This window comes from Hemiscyllium ocellatum, chromosome 4 (genome assembly GCF_020745735.1).
Source record: "Hemiscyllium ocellatum isolate sHemOce1 chromosome 4, sHemOce1.pat.X.cur, whole genome shotgun sequence".
NCBI classification, from domain to species: Eukaryota; Metazoa; Chordata; class Chondrichthyes; order Orectolobiformes; family Hemiscylliidae; genus Hemiscyllium; species Hemiscyllium ocellatum.
Window position 1 is genome coordinate 140531742 of NC_083404.1, and position 20978 is coordinate 140552719.

At 43.9% G+C, this 20978-nt stretch overlaps 1 protein-coding gene across 2 annotated transcripts in view; it reads left to right on the top strand.

Annotated features, from left to right (window-relative positions):
- The first annotated feature begins 1194 nt into the window (after window positions 1-1194).
- The window catches only part of ankrd29 (ankyrin repeat domain 29), an 85161-nt gene continuing 65377 nt past the window's right edge, over window positions 1195-20978 (top strand). The window contains exons 1-2 of one of the 2 annotated variants that reach the window (XM_060824539.1): window positions 1195-1209; window positions 1487-1587. In XM_060824539.1, the coding sequence (XP_060680522.1) occupies window positions 1576-1587 (12 nt within the window). In that variant the 5' untranslated portion in view covers window positions 1195-1209; window positions 1487-1575. Of the gene's footprint in view, window positions 1210-1316; window positions 1588-20978 lie in introns of those variants that run through there. The other variant, XM_060824540.1, reaches the window with a different exon arrangement.

Below are 20978 nucleotides of genomic sequence, written 5' to 3' on the forward strand. Positions count from 1 at the left end.
CTGGTTTATAGCTCCTTGAAAGTGGGGTTGCAGGTAGATAGGGTAGAGAAGAAGGCGTTTGGTATGCTTTCCTTTATTGGTCAGAGTATTGAGTGCAGGAGTTAGGAGGTCATGTTGCGGCTGTACAGGACATTGGTTACGCTGCTGTTGGAATATTGCGTGCAATTCTGGTCTCCTTCCTATCGGAAAGATGTTGTGAAGCTTGAAAGGGTTCGGAAAAGATTTACAAGGATGTTGCCAGGGTTGGAAGATTTGAGCTACAGGAAGAGGCTGAACAGGCTGGAGCTGTTTTCCCTGGAGCGTCGGAGGCTGAGGGGTGAGTTTATTGAGGTTTACAAAATTATGAGGGACATGGATAGGATAAATAGACAAAGTCTGTTCCCTGGGATCAGGGAGTCCAGAACGAGAGGGCATAGGTTTAGGATGAGAGGGGAAAGATATAAAAGAGACCTAAGAGGCAACGTTTTCACAGAGGATGGTGCATGTATGGAATGAGCTGCCAGAGGAAGTGGTGGAGGCTGGTACAATTACAACATTTAAAAGGCATTTGGTATATGAATAAGAAGGGTTTGGAGGGATATGGGCCAGGTGCTGGCAGGTGGGACTAGATTGGGTTGGGATGCCTGGTCGGCATGGACAGGTTGGACCAAAGGGTCTGTTTCCATGCTGCACATCTCTATGACTCTACAGTACCATCATACCCTACCTCCCTGTTATCAGCAAATTTCACAACCAAACCATCCATCACTTCATCCAAGCTATTTAAATAAAGTGTAAACAGTTGTGGTCTGAACACCAAACTCTGGCACACCACTTGTTATGTCTTGCCACCCAGAAAAATGACCCATTTATACCCACTTGTTACTTTCCATTAGTCGGTTAATCTCATTCCTGAAGAAGGGCTCATGCCCGAAACGTCGATTCTCCTGCTCCTTGGATGCTGCCTGACCTGCTGCGCTTTTCCAGCAACACATTTTCAGCGGTTAATCTTATATCCATGTCAATGTTCTATCCCCTACACCACGAGGTTTTATTTTCTGCAATAACCTTTGATGTGGTACTTTATTAAATGAATTTGGGGAATCTAAGTGAACAGAATAATGCAGCACAAAACAGGCTCTTTAGCACCGCCAAGGTGTGAATCAAAGCCTTCCCCCTTATCTGTAGCATGTTCCTCCCTCACTGTACAGGAGGTAAATTTCTGTGCAGGTGAACGGGGGGGGGGGGGGGGGGATGTGAAATTGAAAATAGCTGGATAGCTCTTTCACATGCACGGTGTTCTATGCTGTAAGTGTCCATCAGTCTGTACTGGCGAGGACCAGGCAGGTTTACAAAACTGGCAGCTCTCGGGTTCGCGCAGAGTCAGCTGTTTGTGGGGACCCTGTGCTGGACCGTGTTAATCATTCAGCAGTCAGCTTAGTATTGATTGATTCGGGATGTTGGTGCCGGATTTTCTGCAGGACTGAGCCGCTTCATTTGTTTACAGTGCGGCTGCTAATTCTGTGAAAGGAAGCAAAGAAAAAAAACCATATCACAAGGCGTAGGTCACCTTTAGCTTCAGGAAATTGCAGCAGGATGTCTTTTAAGGTAAAAGATTATTTGATTCAGACTATCCCCGGGTCGCAGGCGATTGCGGTGAAACTATTAAAAAATACAGGAATGTAGAGCTATTTTGTTTAAAGAATTATCCTGGGTAAACTGAGATCAGATGTGGAGCCATTTCATTGTAACCTTGTCTTTCACATTTTACACTGTAATCGAATAGCGAATTTTCTCCCAAATGTCTGAACGGCCAATGTCACCCAATGTGTTCTTATGGAGAGCCGTGTGCACATCCTGCAGATACCAGGAGAAAATCCATTTATGATCTTTTAATTGCAAACATACACTGCGTAAAGCTTTAGCAACCAGTTGGCAGACGTTATAGTTTCCTTCATTTTTCCTGTCTGATTACTTATAGTTGTGTCTCCAAAGAAAAGGTTGATAAATGCAAGAGGCAGAAAGGAACAGAATATTATCCTGACAGGGTGAGATGTAATTTGGTGGAAGGTTTTTTTTCTGGGATATAAACAGTGATATGAATTAGCAGGGGATTGGCCTGTTTATGCAATGCACAATCAGTATAATTTTGTGTGGATCACGTGAGAGGGTGGAACAGGAGGTAAATTGATTTGAGTTGGCTCCAAGAAAACATATCAAAAACTGGAAATAAACCCACTATTAACTCCAGATTTTTGATTGTATTTGTAGACCCTGCTGTTGCTGTGGAAGGATTGGGAGTTGGGATTATTCCTCCTTAGGTACAGCATAATTATTGGATAGCATGTTTTGGAAGCTTTTTTATTCATTTGTGGGACATGCGTGTCACTGGCTGACCAGCATTTATTGTCTATCCCTGTTTGCCCTTGAGAAGGTGGGGGGGGGGGGGGGGGGGGGGTGAGCTGTCTTCTTGAACTACTGCAGTCCATGTGCTGTGGGTTGACACATTAGGGAGGGAATTCCAGGATTTTGACCCAGTGACACTGAAGAGATGGCGATATATTCCAAGTCAGGATAGTGAGTGGCTTGGAGGGAAACATGCAGGTGGTGTCCCCAAGCATCTGCAGCCTTTGTCCTTCTAGATGGAAGTCCAGTTGAATTTCAGATCAATGGTAACTCCCAGGATGTTGATAGTGGGTGATTCAGTGATGGTAACGTCAAGGGGCAGTGGTTAGATTTTCTCCTATTGGAGATGGTCATTGCCTGGCATTCTGTGGCACAAATGTTACTTGTCACTTGTCAGCCCAAGCCTGGATATTGTCCAGATCTTGTTGTATTTGAACATGGACTGCTTCAGTATCTGTGGAGTAATAAATGGTGCTGAACATCATGCAATCATTGGTGAACATCCCCACTTCTGATTTCATGGTAGAGGGAAAATGATTGAGGCCTATGTATAAATGGGTCATTTTCTGGTTGGCTGGTGTGCTGCAGAGCTGGTATTGAGACTGCAACTGTTTACAATTTATTTAAGTAGCTTGGATGAAGATGGAAATGAGATGATTGACCTACGACAATCACAACCACCTTCCTATGTACTAGGTCTGACTCCAACCAGCAAGAGTTTGCCCCTGATTCCCATTGATTCCAGTTTTGCGAGGGTTCCTTGATGCTACACTCTGTTGAATGCAGCTTTGACGTCAAGGTCTGTCACTCTCCCCTCCCCTCTGGAGTTCAGCTCTTTTGTCCATGCTTGAACAAAAGCTGCAATGAGGTCAGGAGCTGTCTGGCCCTGGCAGAAATGAAAGTGGGTGTCACTGAGCAAGTTATGACTGAACAGGTACTGCTTGATAGCGCTGGCAATCAGAGGCAGTATTCTGGTCATTCAACTACACAGAGATCTGTCCAGTTAACTTCACTTCTTACACTGCACCCTCCCCATCAGACCCACTCTTTCTCCAACACTTGTATGCTTCACAAATATTTATCTAATTCTCTTTCCAAAGCTCACTAATGACAAAAGAGAAAGCCTCTTGCTGATGTTCACTTGGCAAGACAAAGTAAGCCATGCAACTATGAAAACTTCACAGCTAAAGTAAAAAAGGATATAAAGGAAAAGAACCTTCTAGAAACAATTACTCAGGATATTATTAGTATTCACTTAGAAAAAGATGGGTTGTTTAGGAAAAGCCATAATGGATTTTTAAAAGGGAAGTCATGTTTAACTAACTTATTGAGTTTCTCCAAGAGGTAATAGAAAGGGCCAATGATGGTAGTACTAATAATGTGATGTACATGGAGGTCCAAAGGACATTCAGTACACTGCCATACATCAGATTTGTGAGAAAAGTTTTATAATGCATGGAATAAAAGGAACAGAAGCAACTTGGATATAATATTAGACGAGTGATAGGAAACAGACTAATGGCAAGTGAAAAAAAAGTGAAATGTTGCAGATGCTGAAAATCTGAGACAAACAGAGAATTCCTGTGAAACTCAGCAGGTCTGGCAGCATCTATGGAGAGAGAAACAGAATTAATATTGAGTCTGGTATGATTTGAGTTCTGAAGAAGAATCCTATGGGACTTGAGTTTCTCCAGCATTGTCCATTGTTGTTAAAGATTAATGTATATTTTTCAGACTGAAGAAAGGTTTGTAATGGTGTTCCACAGCAGCCTGTGTTGGGACTCGTACTTTACCTAGCAGACTTAAATGATTGAGATCTTGGTGTGCGGAGGACAATGTCAAAGTTTGCAGATGATGCAAAATTTGGAAGCATCATAAACTGTGAGGAGGATGTGGGGACTCGATAGTGAGGGGTACAGACAGACGGTTTTGTGGGGGCGACAGGGACTCACGTTTGGTATGTTGCCTCCCAGGTGCAAGGGTACGTGATGTCGCTGATCGTGTTTTCCGGGTCCTTAAGGGGGAGGGGGAGCAGCCCCAGATCGTGGTCCACGTTGGCACCAACGATATAGGTAGGAAGAAGGGTGAGGATGTAAGGCAGGCTTTCAGGGAGCTAGGTTGGAAGCTCAGAGTTAGAACAAACAGAGTTGTAGTCTCTGGTTTGTTACCCGTGCCACGTGATAGAGAGTCGAGGAACAGGGAGAGAGAGCAGTTAAATGCGTGGCTACAGGGATGGTGCAGGAGGGAGGGATTCCGGTTTCTGGATAACTGGGGTCCTTTCTGGGGAAGGTGGGACCTCTATAAAAAGGATGGTCTACACTTGAACCTGAGGGGCACCAGTATCCTTGGGGGGAGGTTTGCTAGTGCTCTTTGGGAGGGTTTAAACTAACTCCGCGGGGGCATGGGAACCAGGACTGTAGCTTTAGGGTACAGGACCTTGAGTGTAGGGAGGTTAGGAATAATGCAGCGATCTCTAAGGAGGGTGCCTGTAACCAGAAAGGTGGATTGAAGTGTGTATACTTCAATGCCAGAAGTATAAGGAATAAGGTAGGTGAACTTGCAGCGTGGGTTGGTACCTGGGACTTCGATGTTGTGGCCATTACAGAGACGTGGGTAGAACAGGGACAAGAATGGCTGTTGCACGTTCCAGGGTTCAAATGTTTTAGTAGGATCAGACATGGGGGTAAAAAAGGGGGAGGCGTGGCATTACTTGTCAAAGACAGTATCACAGCAGTGGAATGGACGATGGAAGAGGACTTGCCATCTGAGGTAGTTTGGGCTGAGGTTAGAAATAGGAAAGGTGAGGTCACCCTGTTAGGTGTTTTCTACAGGCCTCCTAATAGTCCTAGAGAAGTAGAGGATAATATTGCGAGGATGATTCAGGAAAAGAGTGAAGGTAGCAGGGTGGTTGTTATGGGGAACTTTAACTTCCCAGATATTGACTGGGAGAGCTATAGCTCGAGTTCATTAGATGGGTCGGTGTTTGTACAATGTGTGCAGGAGGGTTTCCTGACACAATATGTCGACAGGCCAACAAGAGGGGAGGCTATATTGGATTTGGTTCTAGGTAATGAACCAGGCCAGGTGTTAGACTTGGAGGTAGGTGAGCACTTCGGGGACAGTGACCACAACTCGGTGACTTTTACTTTAGTGATGGAGAGGGATAATCGTGTGCCGCAGGGCAAGAGCTATAGCTGGGGGCAGGGAAATTATGATGCAGTGAGGCATGACTTAGGATGTGTGGATTGGAAAAACAGGCTTCAAGAGAAGAACACTAATGAGATGTGGGGAGTGTTCAAGGAGCAGCTACTGCGTGTCCTCGATAGGTATGTACCAGTCAGGCATGGTGTAAAGGGCCTTGTGAGGCAGCCGTGGTTTAGTAAGGAATTGGAGTCCCTTGTGAAAGGGAAGAAGGCGGCATATGTAAAGATGAGGCGTGAAGGTTCAGTAGGGGCGATTGAGAGTTATAAGGTAGCCAGGAAGGAGCTAAAGAGGGAGCTAAGAGAAGCGAGAAGGGGACATGAAAAGTCTTTAGCTGGTAGGATTAGGGAAAACCCAAAGGCTTTCTATAGGTATGTCAAGAATAAAAGGATGACTAGGGTAGGTATCGGTCCAGTCAAGGATAGTAGTGGGAAGTTGTGTGTGGAGGCGAAGGAGATTGGAGAGACATTAAATCAGTACTTTTCATCAGTATTCACTCAGGAACAGGACACTGTTGCTGATGTGAATATGGAATCACAAATAATTAGAATGGATGCCCTGGAAATATGCAGGGAAGAGGTTTTGGGAATATTGGAAAGGATGAATATAGATAAGTCTCCTGGGCCTGATGGCATTTACCCCAGGATCCTATGGGAAGCTAGGGAGGAGATAGCAGAGCCATTGGCCTGGATTTTTATGTCGTCGTTGTCAACAGGAATAGTACCAGAGGACTGGAGGATAGCGAATGTGGTCCCATTGTTCAAGAAAGGGAGTAGGGATAGCCCTAGCAACTATAGGCCAGTGAGTCTGACTTCAGTGGTGGGCAAAGTCTTAGAGAGAATGGTAAGGGATAAGATTTATGAACATCTGGGTAGGAATAACGTGATCAGGGATAGCCAGCATGGTTTTGTGAAGGGCAGGTCGTGCCTCACAAACCTTATTGAGTTCTTTGAGAAGGTGACCAAGGAAGTGGATGAGGGTAAAGCAGTAGATGTTGTGTATATGGATTTTAGTAAGGCGTTCGATAAGGTTCCCCATGGTAGGCTAATGCTAAAACTTCGGAGGTATGGCATTGAGGATACATTAGAGGTTTGGATTAGGAATTGGCTGGCTGGAAGGAGACAGAGGGTAGTAGTTGATGGATTATGTTCATCTTGGAGCGCAGTTACTAGCGGTGTACCACAAGGATCTGTTTTGGGACCATTGCTTTTTGTTATCTTTATAAATGATCTAGAGGAAGGACTTGAAAGCTGGGTAAGCAAGTTTGCGGATGACACAAAAGTCGGTGGAGTTGTGGATAGTGAGGAAGGAAGTGGTAGGTTACAGCGGGATATAGATAAGTTGCAGAGCTGGGCGGAAATGTGGCAAATGGAATTCAATGTAGCTAAGTGCGAAGTCGTTCACTTTGGTAGGAATAACAAGATGATGGATTACTGGGCTAATGGTAGGCTACTTGGTAGTGTGGATGAGCAGAGGGATCTTGGTGTCCATGTACACAGATCTCTGAAAGTTGCCACCCAGGTAAATAGTGCTGTGAGGAAGGCATATGGTGTACTGGGCTTTATTGGCAGAGGAATTGAGTTCCGGAGTCCTGAGGTCATGTTGCAGTTGTATAAGACTCTGGTGCGGCCTCATCTGGAGTATTGTGTGCAGTTTTGGTCGCCATACTATAGGAAGGATGTGGAAGCTTTAGAACGAGTGCAGAGGAGGTTTACCAGGATGTTGCCTGGAATGGTAGGAAAATCTTATGAGGAAAGGCTGAGGCACTTGGGGCTGTTCTCATTGGAGAAGAGAAGGTTTAGGGGAGATCTGATAGAAGTGTATAAGATGATTAGGGGTTTAGATAGGGTAGATACTAAGAACCTTTTACCGCTAATGGAGTCAGGTGTTACTAGGGGACATAGCTTTAAATTAAGGGGTGGTAGGTATAGGACCGATGTTAGGGGTAGATTCTTCACACAGCGGGTTGTGAGTTCATGGAATGCCCTGCCGGTTCAGTGGTGAACTCTCCTTCTTTATGGTCATTTAAGCGGGCATTGGATAGGCATTTGGAAGTTATTGGGCTAGTATAGGTTAGGTAGGATTCGGTCGGCACAACATCGAGGGCCGAAGGGCCTGTACTGCGCTGTATCCTTCTATGTTCTATGTTCTATGTTCTAACTCCAAAAGGACATTGATGAGTTGGGGGCATGGGTAGATCGGTGGCAGATGAGGTTGAATGGAGAGAAGTGTGAGCTGATGCACTTTGGTAGGAAGAACATGGATGAACCTTGTAAAAAAAAGTACAATTTTAAAGGTGCAGGTGCATCGGGAACACAAGAACTAGAAGTGGGAGTAAATAATTCAACCCCTTGTGCCTTTTCACCTTTTGAGATGGTCATGGCTGATCTCATTTGATTTGAGTTGATTTATTATTATTTGAATTGAATTTATTGTCACGTGTACTGAGGCACAGTGAAAAGCTTTGTCTTGTGAGAAATACAGGCAGATCACAGAGTTAAGTAGCATCGATAAGTAAATAATAGGTAAACAGCGGCAAAAACAAAAACACAGGTACAGGTGAATGCTAAGAGTTTGAGAGTCCATTCAGTATTCTAACAACAGTAGGGTAGAAACTGTTTTGAAACCGGCTGGTGTGTGTGTGTTCAGGCTTCTGTACCTTCTCCCCGATGGTAGAGGTTGTAGAAAAACATTGCCAGGATGAGATGGATCTTTGAGAATGCTGGTGGCCTTTCCTTGATAGTGGGTCTGGTGGATGGATTCTATAGATGGGAGGTTGGCCTTTGTGATTGTCCGGGCTGAGTTCACCATTCTCTGTAACCGTCTCCGATCTTGAATGGTACAGTTGCCGTACCAGGTAGTGATACGTCCAGACAGAATGCTCTCAATGGCACACCTATAAAAGTTGGCAAGGGTATTTGCCATCATGGCAAATTTCCTGAACTGCCTGAGGAAGAAGAGACATTGTTGGGCCTTTGTAACCAGTGCGTCCACATGAAGAGTTCAGGAAAGCTTGTTGTGAATGACCACTCCCAGGAGCTTGATACTCTCCACTTGTTCCACCTCTGCGCTGTTAATGTGTAGGGGTCATGAGTAACATCCCACCATATTTATTACATGTACTGAGGTAAGTGAAAAGTATTGTTTTACATGCTAACCAGACCAATCATACCTTCCATAAATACATCAGGATATTGCATTAGAATGCAGAATATAGTGTTACAGCTACAGAGAAGGCCAGGGAAAGATCAATTCTAATATATGAAAAGTCCGATCATAAATCTGATAACATCTTGGCCCTAATGCCACCTTCCTGCACATTTCTGTATGACCCTTCAATTCATTACTAGTTAAAAATCTGTTTGTCTCCTCCTTAAATTATTCAGTGTCCTGATGACCACTGTATTCTTGGGCAGTGAGTTCCACAGATTACAAATACTAAGAGAAAAGTAATTCCTCCTAATCTCTGTTTCAAATCTGCCACCACCTACCCTAAAATCATAGAATCATAGAATCTCTACAGTGTGCACACAGGCCCTTCAGCCCAACAAGTCCACACTGACCCTGTGAAGAGTAACCCATCCAGTATTCCCCCTACCCTATATTTGCTCCTGACTAATGCACCTGACCCACACATCCCCAAACACTATGGGGAATTTAGCTTGGCCAATTCACCTGACCTGCACATTTTGGACTGAGGGAGGGAACCAGAACACCAGAGGAAACCCACACAGACATTGGAGAATGTGCAAACTCCACACAGACAGTTGCCTGAGGCTGGTCTCATTCTAGATTGCTCCATATGGGGAAACATCCTCTCTACATCTTTTATCTGCCTTTTATACCTCCAGTTCTTCTAATCCCAAGTGGGTATTTCTGAAGATAGGCAGGCCACCAATATTCATTTCAAATCCATTGACTCCCACATTACCTATGCCTTCTCACGCCCTGCTTTCTGTAAGGACTCCAATCCATGTTCCCAATTCCTCCATCTCTGTCACATCTGTTCTGAATATGCCACCTTCTCAGGGAGCTTCAGACCTGTCCACCTTTTTCCTCAACCAAAGATTCCCTGCCATTGTGGTTGACAGGACCCTTAGTCATGTCAATACATTTCTCGCACTTCTGCCCTCACCGCTCCCCTTTCCAACTACAAACTGGACCTCACCTTTCACCTCACCAGCCTCTATAACCAAAGGATCGTAAGCCACCATTTCCTCCACCTCCAGTGGAACACTTATTCCTGACATGTATTCCCCTCCCCTCTCTTGTCAGAATTCTACACGGACCATTCGCTTTGTGACCCTCTGGATCACTCCTCCACACTCAACACCTCCGTTCATCCCTATGGAAATTTCTCATGCAATCTTAGAATGTGCATCCCTTGCCATTTATTCCCCTCCAAACCCCACCCCCCCACACACACACACACACACACACACTCCCCCCACTCCCACTCCTTGCTATCCAAGGCCCCAGATACTTGAAAGTGAACTAGTGATTTGCCACTTCACTCAATCTAATGTACTGTATTCGCCGCTCACAGTGCCTCCCCTCTGCATTGGGTGATATACTAGAGACTTGGTGACCATTTTGCTGAGCACCTACATTCTCTCTGTTGAAATCAGCCTGCCACTTCAACACACCACAGTGTTCCCATGCCAATATTTCTGTCTCGGGCTTGCTGCAGTGCTCCAGTGAGGCTCATCACAAACTGGTGAAACCACATCTCATCATCCGCTTGGATACAGAACAGCCGTAAGAATTCAATATCAAATTTAATAATTTTAGAGCATGAACAATTCCTTCCATATTTATTATCCACCTCCACACCACAGGTTCTACCAGGACAGAGTAGCTTTCAGCACAGCCAACTATTTTCACCCACCCATATTTAGCTTCTGTTCTTCCCTGGCTTAATACCAATAATCTCTTTCCTGCCTACCTTTTTATCAGGTGTATCTTTGGTGCTTCCAAGCCATTTTTTTCATCATTACTTCCTGTGGGACTTGGAGAATTGTGACATATGTCGTTTGCTTGATTTGGGGAAGACACGGCTTTACTGATTGAATATAGAAAATAGGAGCATTAGGAGAATATAGGAGAATATAGAAAATAGGCCATTCAGTCCTTCAAGCCTGCTTCGCCATTCATTATGATCATGGCTGATCATCCAACTCAATAGTCTGTTCTTGATTTTCATCGCTTTGATCCCTTTAGCTGCAAGTGCTATAGCCAACCTCCTTCTTAAAATGTTTTGGCCACGACTCTGGTCGTGAATTCCACAGGCTTACATCTCCCAAGCTGAAGAAATCATTTCCTCATCTCAGTCCTAATGTTCTACCCCATATCCTCAAACTGTGACCCCTGCTTCTGGACTATCCATTCTTCCTGAATCTAACCTGTCTGATAACTGTTAGAATTCCACGGGTTTCTATCAGAGTCCCCCTCATTTGTCTGAATTTCAACAAATATAATCCTGAGTGATTTAACCACTCCCCTACATCAGTCCTGCCATCCCAGGAACCAGTCTGGTAAACTTCCACTGCACTCCCTCCATAGCAAGAACATCCTTCCTCAGAGAAGAAGATCAAAACTACACACAATTCTCCAGGTGTGGTCTCACCAAGGCCATTTATAATAACAGCAAGAGATACCTGCTCCTGTGCTCAAATCCTGTCACTAGGAAGGCCAACATACCACTTGCCTTCTTGACCACCTACTGTACCTGCATCTTACCTTCAGGGACTGATGCACGAGGGCTCCTATTCCTGTCTCACAATTTATAGCCATTCAGAGTACAATCCATCTTCCTGTTTTTTCTCCCAAAATGGATAACTTCACTTTATCCACATTATGCTACATCTACCATGCATTTGCCCACTCAGTCATCTTCTCCAAATCACCATGGGTGGCACGGTGGCACACTGGTTAGCACTGCTGCCTCACAGCCCCAGGGACCCGGGTTCAGTTCCCGCCTCAGGTGACTGTCTGTGTGGAGTTTGCACAATCTCCCCATGTCTGCATGGGCTTCCTCCGGGTGCTCCTGTTTCCTCTCACGGGTTAGGTGAATTGGCCATGCTAAATTGCCTGTAGTATTCGGTGACGAGGTAAATGTAGGGGGGTGGGTTGTGCTTCGGCGGGTCGGTATGGACTTGTTGGGCCGAAGGGCCTGTTTCCACACTGTAAATAATCTAAACTAACAATGAAGCATCTCTGCATCCTTCTTACAGCTGACCCTCCCACCCAGGTTTGAGTCAGCTGCAAGTTTGGAGATATGCATTTAGGTTCCTCATCTAAATCATTAATTTATATCGTGAATTGCTGGGGCACTGATCGCTGCGGTACCCCACTGGTCACTGCCTACTATTTGGAAAAAGACTATTTATTCCCTCTCTTTGTTCCTGTTTGCCAACCAATTTTCTATCTGTGTCAATACATTGCTCCAATCCCATGTGCTTTAAATGTAGACACTAATCACTTTTATAAAACTTAATTGACAGCCTTCTGAAAGTTCAACTAAATCACATATCCTGGCTTCCCCTCTACGAATTACACCTTTGAAGAATTTCAGTAGATTCGTCAAGAATGATTTCCTTTCGTAAATCCATTATGACACTGTCCAAACCTGGCACTCTTTTCCATATTAAATCATTTTTAATTAATTTGAACATTTTCCCTCCTACAGATGTCAGGCTAACTGGTCTATAGTTCCTGTTTCATAGAGATGTACAGCACGGAAACAGACCCTTTGGTCCAACCCGTCCATGCCGATCAGATATCCCAACCCAATCTAGTCCCACCTGCCAGCACCCGGCCCATATCCCTCCAAACCCTTCATATTCGTGTACCCATCCAGATGCCTTTTAAATGTTGCAATTGTACCAGCCTCCACCACTTCCTCTGGCAGCTCATTCCAAACACATACTATCCTCTGCATGAAAAAGTTGCCCCTTGGTTCTCTTTTATATCTTTCCTCTTTCACCCTAAACCTATGCCCTCTAGTTCTAGACTCCCTCACCCTGGGGAAAAGACTTTGTCTATTTATCTTATCCATGCCCCTCATAATTTTGTAAACCTCTATAAGGTCAACCCTCAGCCTCCGATGCTCCAGGGAAAACAGCCCCAGCCTGTTCAGCCTCTCCCTGTAACTCAAATCCTCCAACCCTGGCAACATCCTTGTAAATCTTTTCTGAACCCTTTCAAGTTTCACAACATCTTTCCAATAGGAAGGCGACCAGAATTGCACATAGTATTCCAAAAGTGGCATAACCAATGTCCTGTACAGCCACAACATGACCTCCCAACTCCTGTACTCAATACTGTGGCCAATAAAGGAAAGCATACCAAATGCCATCTTCACTATCCTATCAACCTACGACTCCACTTTCATTTGTTTTCTCCCTGCCTCCCTTTTTAAATAGAAAGGTTACGTTTAGCTACCGTCCAATTTGTAGGAACTGTTCCAGACTCTTCAGAATCTTTAGAGGTGACCACCACTAATTCAAGGCCACTTTCTCAAATACAGCGGGATGTAGATTATCAGGCCTTGCGGACTTATCTGCCTCTAACCCCATCAATTTCCCTACGTTCGAAGCGAAAAGAGATCAAAAGTTCCTTGACCAAGGGTCTCAACAACAAGACCAATTTTTTGTATTCACTTGGGGGATGTGGGCATCGATAACTGGACCAGCATTTATTGCCTATTCTCATTTGACCTTGTGAAGGTGGTAGTAAGTCACCTTTTTGAACTGCTGTAGTCCATGTGCTGTGGTAGACCCACAATGTCCTTAGGGAGGCAGTTCCAGGATTTTGACTCAGTGAAACTGAAGGAACAGTGATACATTTCCAAGTCAGAATGGTGAGCGGCTTGGAGGGGAACTTGCAGGTGATGGTGTTCCCACGTATTATGGAACATATGACATAGAACATTACAGTGCAGTACAGGCCCTTCGGCCCTTGATGTTGGATCGACCTGTGAAATTAATCTGATGCCCATCTAACCTACACCATTCCATTATTTTCCATATGTATTGCCAATGCTCATTTAAATGCCCTTAAGGTCAGCGAGTCTACTACTGTTACAGGCAGGCTGTTCCTTGCCCCTACAACTTTCTGAGTGAAGAAACCACCCCGATATCTGTCCTAAATCTATCACTCTTCAACTTAAAGCTATGTCATGTTAGTCTTCACCATCCGGGGACAAAGGCTCTCACTGTCCACTCTATCCAACCCTCCGATTATCTTGTACATCTCGATTAGGTCACCTCGCAATCTTCTTCTCTCCATTGAAAACAGCCTTAGTTCCCTTAGGCTTTCCTCGTAAGATCTTCCCTCCATACCAGGCAACATCCCAGTAAATCTCCTCAACCCTTTCCAAAGCTTCCACATCCTTCATACAATGCGGTGACCCAAACTGCACGCAATACTCCAGGTGTGGCCTTGCTAGTCTCTTGTACAGCTGAAGCATGACCTTGTGACTCCGAAACTCAATACTCCTACCAATAAATTCTAAAACACCATATGCCTTCCTAACAACCCTGTCAACCTGGTGGCAACTTTCAGGGTTTTATGCACCAGTTCTCTCTGTTCATCTCACTGCCAAGAATTATACCATTAGCCCAGTACTCCGCATTCCTGTTATTTCTTCCGAAGTGAACTCCCTCACATTTTTCGCATTAAACTCCATTTCTGCATCTTATCCATGTTCCTCTGTAACCTACAACATCCTTCGGCACTCTCCACATCGCTGCCGACCTTAGTGTCATCCACAAATTTACTAACCCAACCTTCTACACCCATATCGAGATCATTTATTAAAAATGACAAACAGTAGTGGCCCCAAAACAGATCCTTGTGGCACACCACTGGTAACTGAGCTCCAGAATGAACATTTTCCATCAACCACTACCGTCTGTCTTTTTTCAGCTAGACAATTTCTGATGCAAACTGCTAAATCACCTTCAATCCCAAAACTTCATATTTTATGCAAAACCCTACCATGTGGAGCCTTATCAAACACCTCACTGAAGTCCATAGACACCACATTAACCACTTTACCTTCATCCACCTGTTTTGTCATCTTCTCGAAGAACTCAATAAGGTTAGTGAAACACAACCTACCCTTCACAAAACAGTGTTGACGATCCCTAATCAACTTATTCCTTTCCAGATGATTATAAATCTTATATCTTGTAACCTTTTCCAATACTTTACCCACACCCGAAGTAAGGCTCACTGGCCTTAAACAAGGAAACAACATTTTCTATTCTCCAGTCTTCTGGCACTACTCCTGTCAACAATCATGACATTAATATCGAAGACAAAGGCTCTGCAATCTCCTCCCTGGGCTCCCAGAGAACCCGAGGATAAATCCCATCCGGCCCAGGGGTCTTATCTATTTTCAGGTCTTCCAAAATTGCTAAAACCTCCTCTTTGTCAACCTCAATCCCATCTAATCTAATAGCCTGTGTCTCTGTATTCTCACTATCATTACCCTTTTCCAATGTGAATACTGATGAAAAGTATTCCTTAAACGCTTCCCCATGTCCTCAGATTCAACACACAACTTTCTACTACTGTCTTTGATTGGCTCTAATCTTACTCTAGTCATTCTTTTATTCCCAATATACCTATAGAAAGCTTTAAGGTTTTCCTTGATCCTATCCGTCAACAACTTCTCATGTCCCCTCCTGGCTCTTCTTAGCCCTTTAGATCTTTTCTGGCTAACTTATAACTCTCAAGCCCCCTAACTGAGCCTTCACGCCTCATCGTCACATAAGCCTTCTTCTTCCTTGTGACAAGAGTTTCAACTTCTTTAGTAAAGCGTGGCTCCCTCTTTCGACAACTATCTCCCTGCCTGATAGGTAGATACTTATCTAGGACCCGCAGTAGCTGCTCCTTGAATAAGCTCCACATTTCAAGTGAGTCTCCATCCCCTGCAGTTTCCTTCCCCATCCTACACATTCTAAATCTTGCCTAAGCGCATCATAACTACCTTTCCCCCAATTATACCTCTTTCCCTGCGGTATATACCTATCCCTGCCCATTGCTATTGTAAACATAACAGAATTATGGTCACTATTGCCAAAGTACTCACCTACCTCCAAATCTACACCTGGCTGGGTTCATTCCCCTGTACCAAATCCAATATAGCATCACCCCTTGTTGAGTTGTCTGCATACTGTCAGAAAACCCTCCTGCACACATTGAACAGAAACTGACCCATCTAACTATTATAGTATTCCCAGTCAATATTGGGGAAGTTAAGGTCCCCCATAACTACCCTGTTACTTTCGTTCCTATCGAGAATCATCTTTGCTATCCTTTTCTCTACATCCCTGGAACAATTCAGAGGCCAGTAGAAAACTCCCAACAGAGTGACCTCTCCTTTCCTATTTCTAACCTCAGCCCAAACGACTTCAGTGGATGAGTTGTCAAACGTTCTCTCAGCTGCTGTAATACTACCCTTGATTAATAATGCCCCCTCCCCCAACCTTTTACCATCATCTCTCTTCTTGCTGAAGCATCGAAATTCCGGAATCTGCAACTATTCCTGTCCCTCCTCTAGCCATGTCTCTGAAATGGCCACAACGTTGAAATCCCAAGTACCAACCCACACTGCAAATTCATCTACCTTCTTTGATGCCAGGAGCATCCTGAATTACACGCATTTCAAACCAGTACCCTGATTGCCTGTCTTGCAACCTTGTAAACCTATCCCTGATCTCATTGCCCTCAACCATTGGGCGGCACGGTGGCACAGTGGTTAGCACTGCTGCCTTACAGCGCCTGAGACACGGGTTCAATTCCCGACTCAGGCGACTGACTGTGTGGAGTTTGCACGTTCTCCCCGTGTCTGCGTGGGTTTCCTCCGGGTGCTCCTGTTTCCTCCCACAGTCCAAAGATGTGCGGGTCAGGTGAATTGGCCATGCTAAATTGCCCGTAGTGTTAGGTAAGGGGTAAATATAGGGGTATGGGTGGGTTGCGCTTCGGCGGGTCGTTGTGGACTTGTTGGGCCGAAGGGCCTGTTTCCACACTGTAAATAATCTAATCTAATCTAAAAAAAACCTCCTGTACACTGGAACTACAATTCAGGATCCCACCCCCGGCTGCATTTCGCTCTCTGCCCCCCCTCCCCCGAAAGATATTGGTACCCCTCTGGTTCAGGTGGTGACCATCCTGTTTGTAGAGATCCCACCTTCCCCAGAAAGAGCTCCGATCTGCGGCCATGTCCTTCTGGGTAGTTTGAGGTTTAGAAGGTGTTGTCTAATGGTGAATTTTTGTGTACCACTATGCTGGCATGTTGCTGAGCCTATACTGGAATAGGACATATCCAGGGATGGTGATGGCAGTGTTTTGGATATTCTGTAAGAAATGATTCTGAGTATGACAAATATAAGGGTGCTTAACTAGTCTGTGAGACAGCTCTCCAAGTTTGGCACTGGCCCCTGAAGAGTTGCTCAGCATGGAAACAGAGCCTTTGTTGATGCTGACCAGATATTCTAAATTAGTCTAATCCCATTTGCCAGCATTTGGCCCATATTTCTCTAAAATGTTTCTATGTATGTACCAATTCAGATGCCTTTTAAATATTGCATTTGTACCAGCCTCCATCACTTCTGGCAGCTCATTCCATACATTCACCACCTTCTCTGAAAAGTTTGCCACTTAGGTCCCTTTAAATCTTTTCCCTCACACCTTAAACCTATACCTTATTTGTTTTGGACTCCCCTACCCTGGAAAAACGATCTCGTCTATTTACCCTATCCGTGCCCCTCATAATTTTATAAACATCTATAAGGTCACCCCTCAGCCTCTAATGCTCCAGTAAACATAGCCTCAGCCTATTCAGCCTCTCCTATAGCTTAAACCCTCCAACCCCAGCAACATTCTTGTAAATAATTTATGAACATTTCAAGTTTAATAACATCTTTCCTATACAGGGAGACCAGAATTGAATGCAATATTCTAAAAGTGGCCCAACCAATGTCCTGTACAGCCACAACATGACATGCAATACCTGTACTCAATGAAGTGACCAACAAAATGCCTTCTTCACTACCCTATCTACCTGTGACTCTACTTGCAAGAAACTGTGAACCTGCACTCCTAGGTCTCTTTGTTCGGCAACACTCCCCAAGACCCTACCATTAAGCGTATAAGTCCTGCCCTAACTTGCCTTACCAAAATGCAACACCTCAGATTTATCTAAATTCAACTCCATCTGCCACTCCTTGGCCCATCAGCCCATGTGATCAATGTCCCTTGTACTCTGAGATAACCTCTTTCACCATCCACTACACCACCAATTTTGTTGTCAGCTGCAAACTTTTTAGCTATTCCTCCTATATTCGTATCCACATCATTTTTATATAAATGACAAAAAGCAATGAACCCAACACCAATCCTTGCAGCACACTACTGGTCATAGACCTCCAGTCTGAAAATCAACCCTCCACCATAACCCTCTGTTTCCTACCTTCAACCCAATTTTGTATCCAAATGGCTAGTTCTCCCTGGATTCCATGTGATCTCACCTTAAAAATCAATCTACCATGTGAAACCTTGTTGAACACCTTTCTGAAGTCCATATTGACAATAACCACCACTCTGCCTTCCTCAGTTTTTTGTCATTTCTTCAAAAAACTCTATCAAGTTAGTGAGACACTATTTCATACACAAGCCATGTTGATTAATCAGTCCTCACCTTTCCAAATACATGTACAGTAAACGCTGTCCCACAGAATCCCAACAACTTGCCTACCACTTACATAAGGCTCACTGGTCTATAGTTCCCTAGCTCTTCCTTACCATTTTTAAAATAATGTCACCACATTAGCCCCACTGTAATTTTGTTATAAATTCTGTGTTACGATTGAGCCCTCCACAATCACCTGATGAAGGAGCGTCACTCCGAAAGCTAGTGTGCTTCCAATTAAACCAATTAAACCTGGTGTTGTGTAATTTTTAACTTTGTACACCCCAGTCCAACACCAGCATCTCCAAATCATGTAATTTTCCAGCACTTCACTCATAACTATTGATGATACAAATATCTCAGCAAGGGGCCCAGCCATCACTTTCCCAGCTTCCCACAAAGTTCTGGCATATCCCAGGGATTTATCCACCTTGGTCTGTTTTAAGACACCCTGCATTACCACCTCTGTATCATCTTCAAGATACCAAGATGTTGGTAAGGACAATTTTACAGGTTCAATATGGCTGAGTTTGATGTGGTTGTTTCCAGTGCCTAGGCCATTTCAGAGTGCTGTAGGTATGGAATCACCTGTCGGCAGATCAGGTAAGGTTGGCAGATTTCCTTCTCTAAGTGAATTGGTATATTTTCAATTTCAGTTGAGGAGTGCATGTACTCCATGATAGGCTGAAGAGTACTAATTCCATTTTTAAAGGTATATGCAAATTGAAAGTGGAATCTACCAGAGAATCCTATTTTAGAACAACAGCAGCAATTTGATTTTACATATCGCACTTTTAATATAAGAAAAATCCAAATCCTTTGTAATGAAATTTGTCGATGCTATGAGGCAACAAGACAAGATTTGTAAACAGCTTTAGATTAGATTTTTGCCCGTTTGGGAATTGAAAATCTCTTGATTAGTGGTTATCTAAATTTTATATAAATGATTTGGATGTGGCACTAGTTGCAACATTTCCAAATTTGCTAATGACACTGAACTGGATGCATTTGAGAAGGACAACATTAAAATTGGAAGCCCAGCTGAGCTCTCCAAATTTTATTTGCTCCACATTCAGCCCACTTACTGGGAGATGTAAATCTAATAATTATTTTTTGTTACTTCCCTCTCATGCTTCAAGATTCCTCTTAAAGCCTTTATCTTTGACCAAGCTTTTGATCATATGTCCCAATATTGACTTGTGTGATTGACATACTTCAGATGAGTTTTGGGAGTAGACTGTCTTGACGACACAATATAATGGCAAATTGTTGATTTTTGTATTGTACAATGTGCTCAATGACCGAGGAATTGCTGCACTGTGTATAGGGTTGCCTTTTACTGCATAAATTTCACCCAAGCTCGATAGACAGCACCTTCCAAATCCACAACCACTTCCATCGATAAGGACAGGGCAAAGTTACATGGGAGCAACACCACCCGAAAGCTTTCCCCAAGCCACATTCCATGCGGACTTGGTAATATATCGCCTTTTCTTCAATGTCACATCAAAATCCTGGAACCTCCCTCCCTAACAGCATTGTGGGACCACCTATAGCAGATGGGGTGTTGTGGTTCAAGAAGGCTGCTTCCCAACACTTGCTCAAGCATAACTAGAGATGGCAATAAATGTAGGCCTAGCTCAGCAATACCCACATCCCATGAATGAATTTAAAAAATTAAATTTCTGCCTCATTTGCCCTTTCAAGTGGACATAAAAGACCCTATTTTGAAGAAGTGAAAGGGAATAATTTATGGTGTCCAAGGCCAATATTTGTCCCTTACTCAACATAATAAAAAATGTTTATCTCCTCATTAATATGTTGTGATTTGTGGAGCCAAGCTATGTTCCTGCTTCCTCTTTCTATTATTCCAACAGTGACCATACTTCACTGGACAGCTGGTTTGTGATACGGAGTAACACTAAAAGATTCAAATCCCGCACTAGCTGAGGTTACCATGAAGTACTCTCATTCTCAGTTTCCCCCATGCCTGAGGTGTGGTGACCCTTACGTTAGACTCACCACGAGTAATCTCCATCTAATGAGAGAGCCGCAATTTGGTTCTCTTGCATTACAAAATCTTTGCTTTCTTTATACTTCAAAAATACTGCCATAATTATGAAGTGCTTTGTAGATGCAAGCAGAACTGGCTTGGTCATAAAGACAGAGAGCATGGTGGTTAGGTGCTTTTTGGAATGGAGATCATTAACTGGTGGTGTTCTGTAAGGATGAGTGCTGGGACCTCTGTTTGTAATATATATAAATGATCTGGAGGAAAATGTAAGTGATCTAATTTAAGTCTAATGTAAGTCAAAGGATGTGCCAAAATTGGTAGAGTTGCACATAGAGAGAAGGACTGTTAAAAATACAGCTGGATAGATAGATTGCAAATTTGGGCAAAGAAATGGCAGATGAAGTTTAAACCAGAAAATTTGCAAGTGATGCGTTTTGGAAGATCAAATTCAGGCAAATTATGTGACAAGTGGCAGAACCTTTAAGAGCATTGACATACAGAGAGATTTGGGTGTACAAGTCTACAGGTCCCTGAAAGTGGCAACACAGGTGGATAAGGTGGTCAAGAAGGCATACAGCACACGTGCCTTCGTTGGTCAGGGCATCGAATATAGAAGTTGGCAAATTATGCTACATGTGTCCAAAACTTTACTTAGGCTACATTTGGACTGTTGCATTC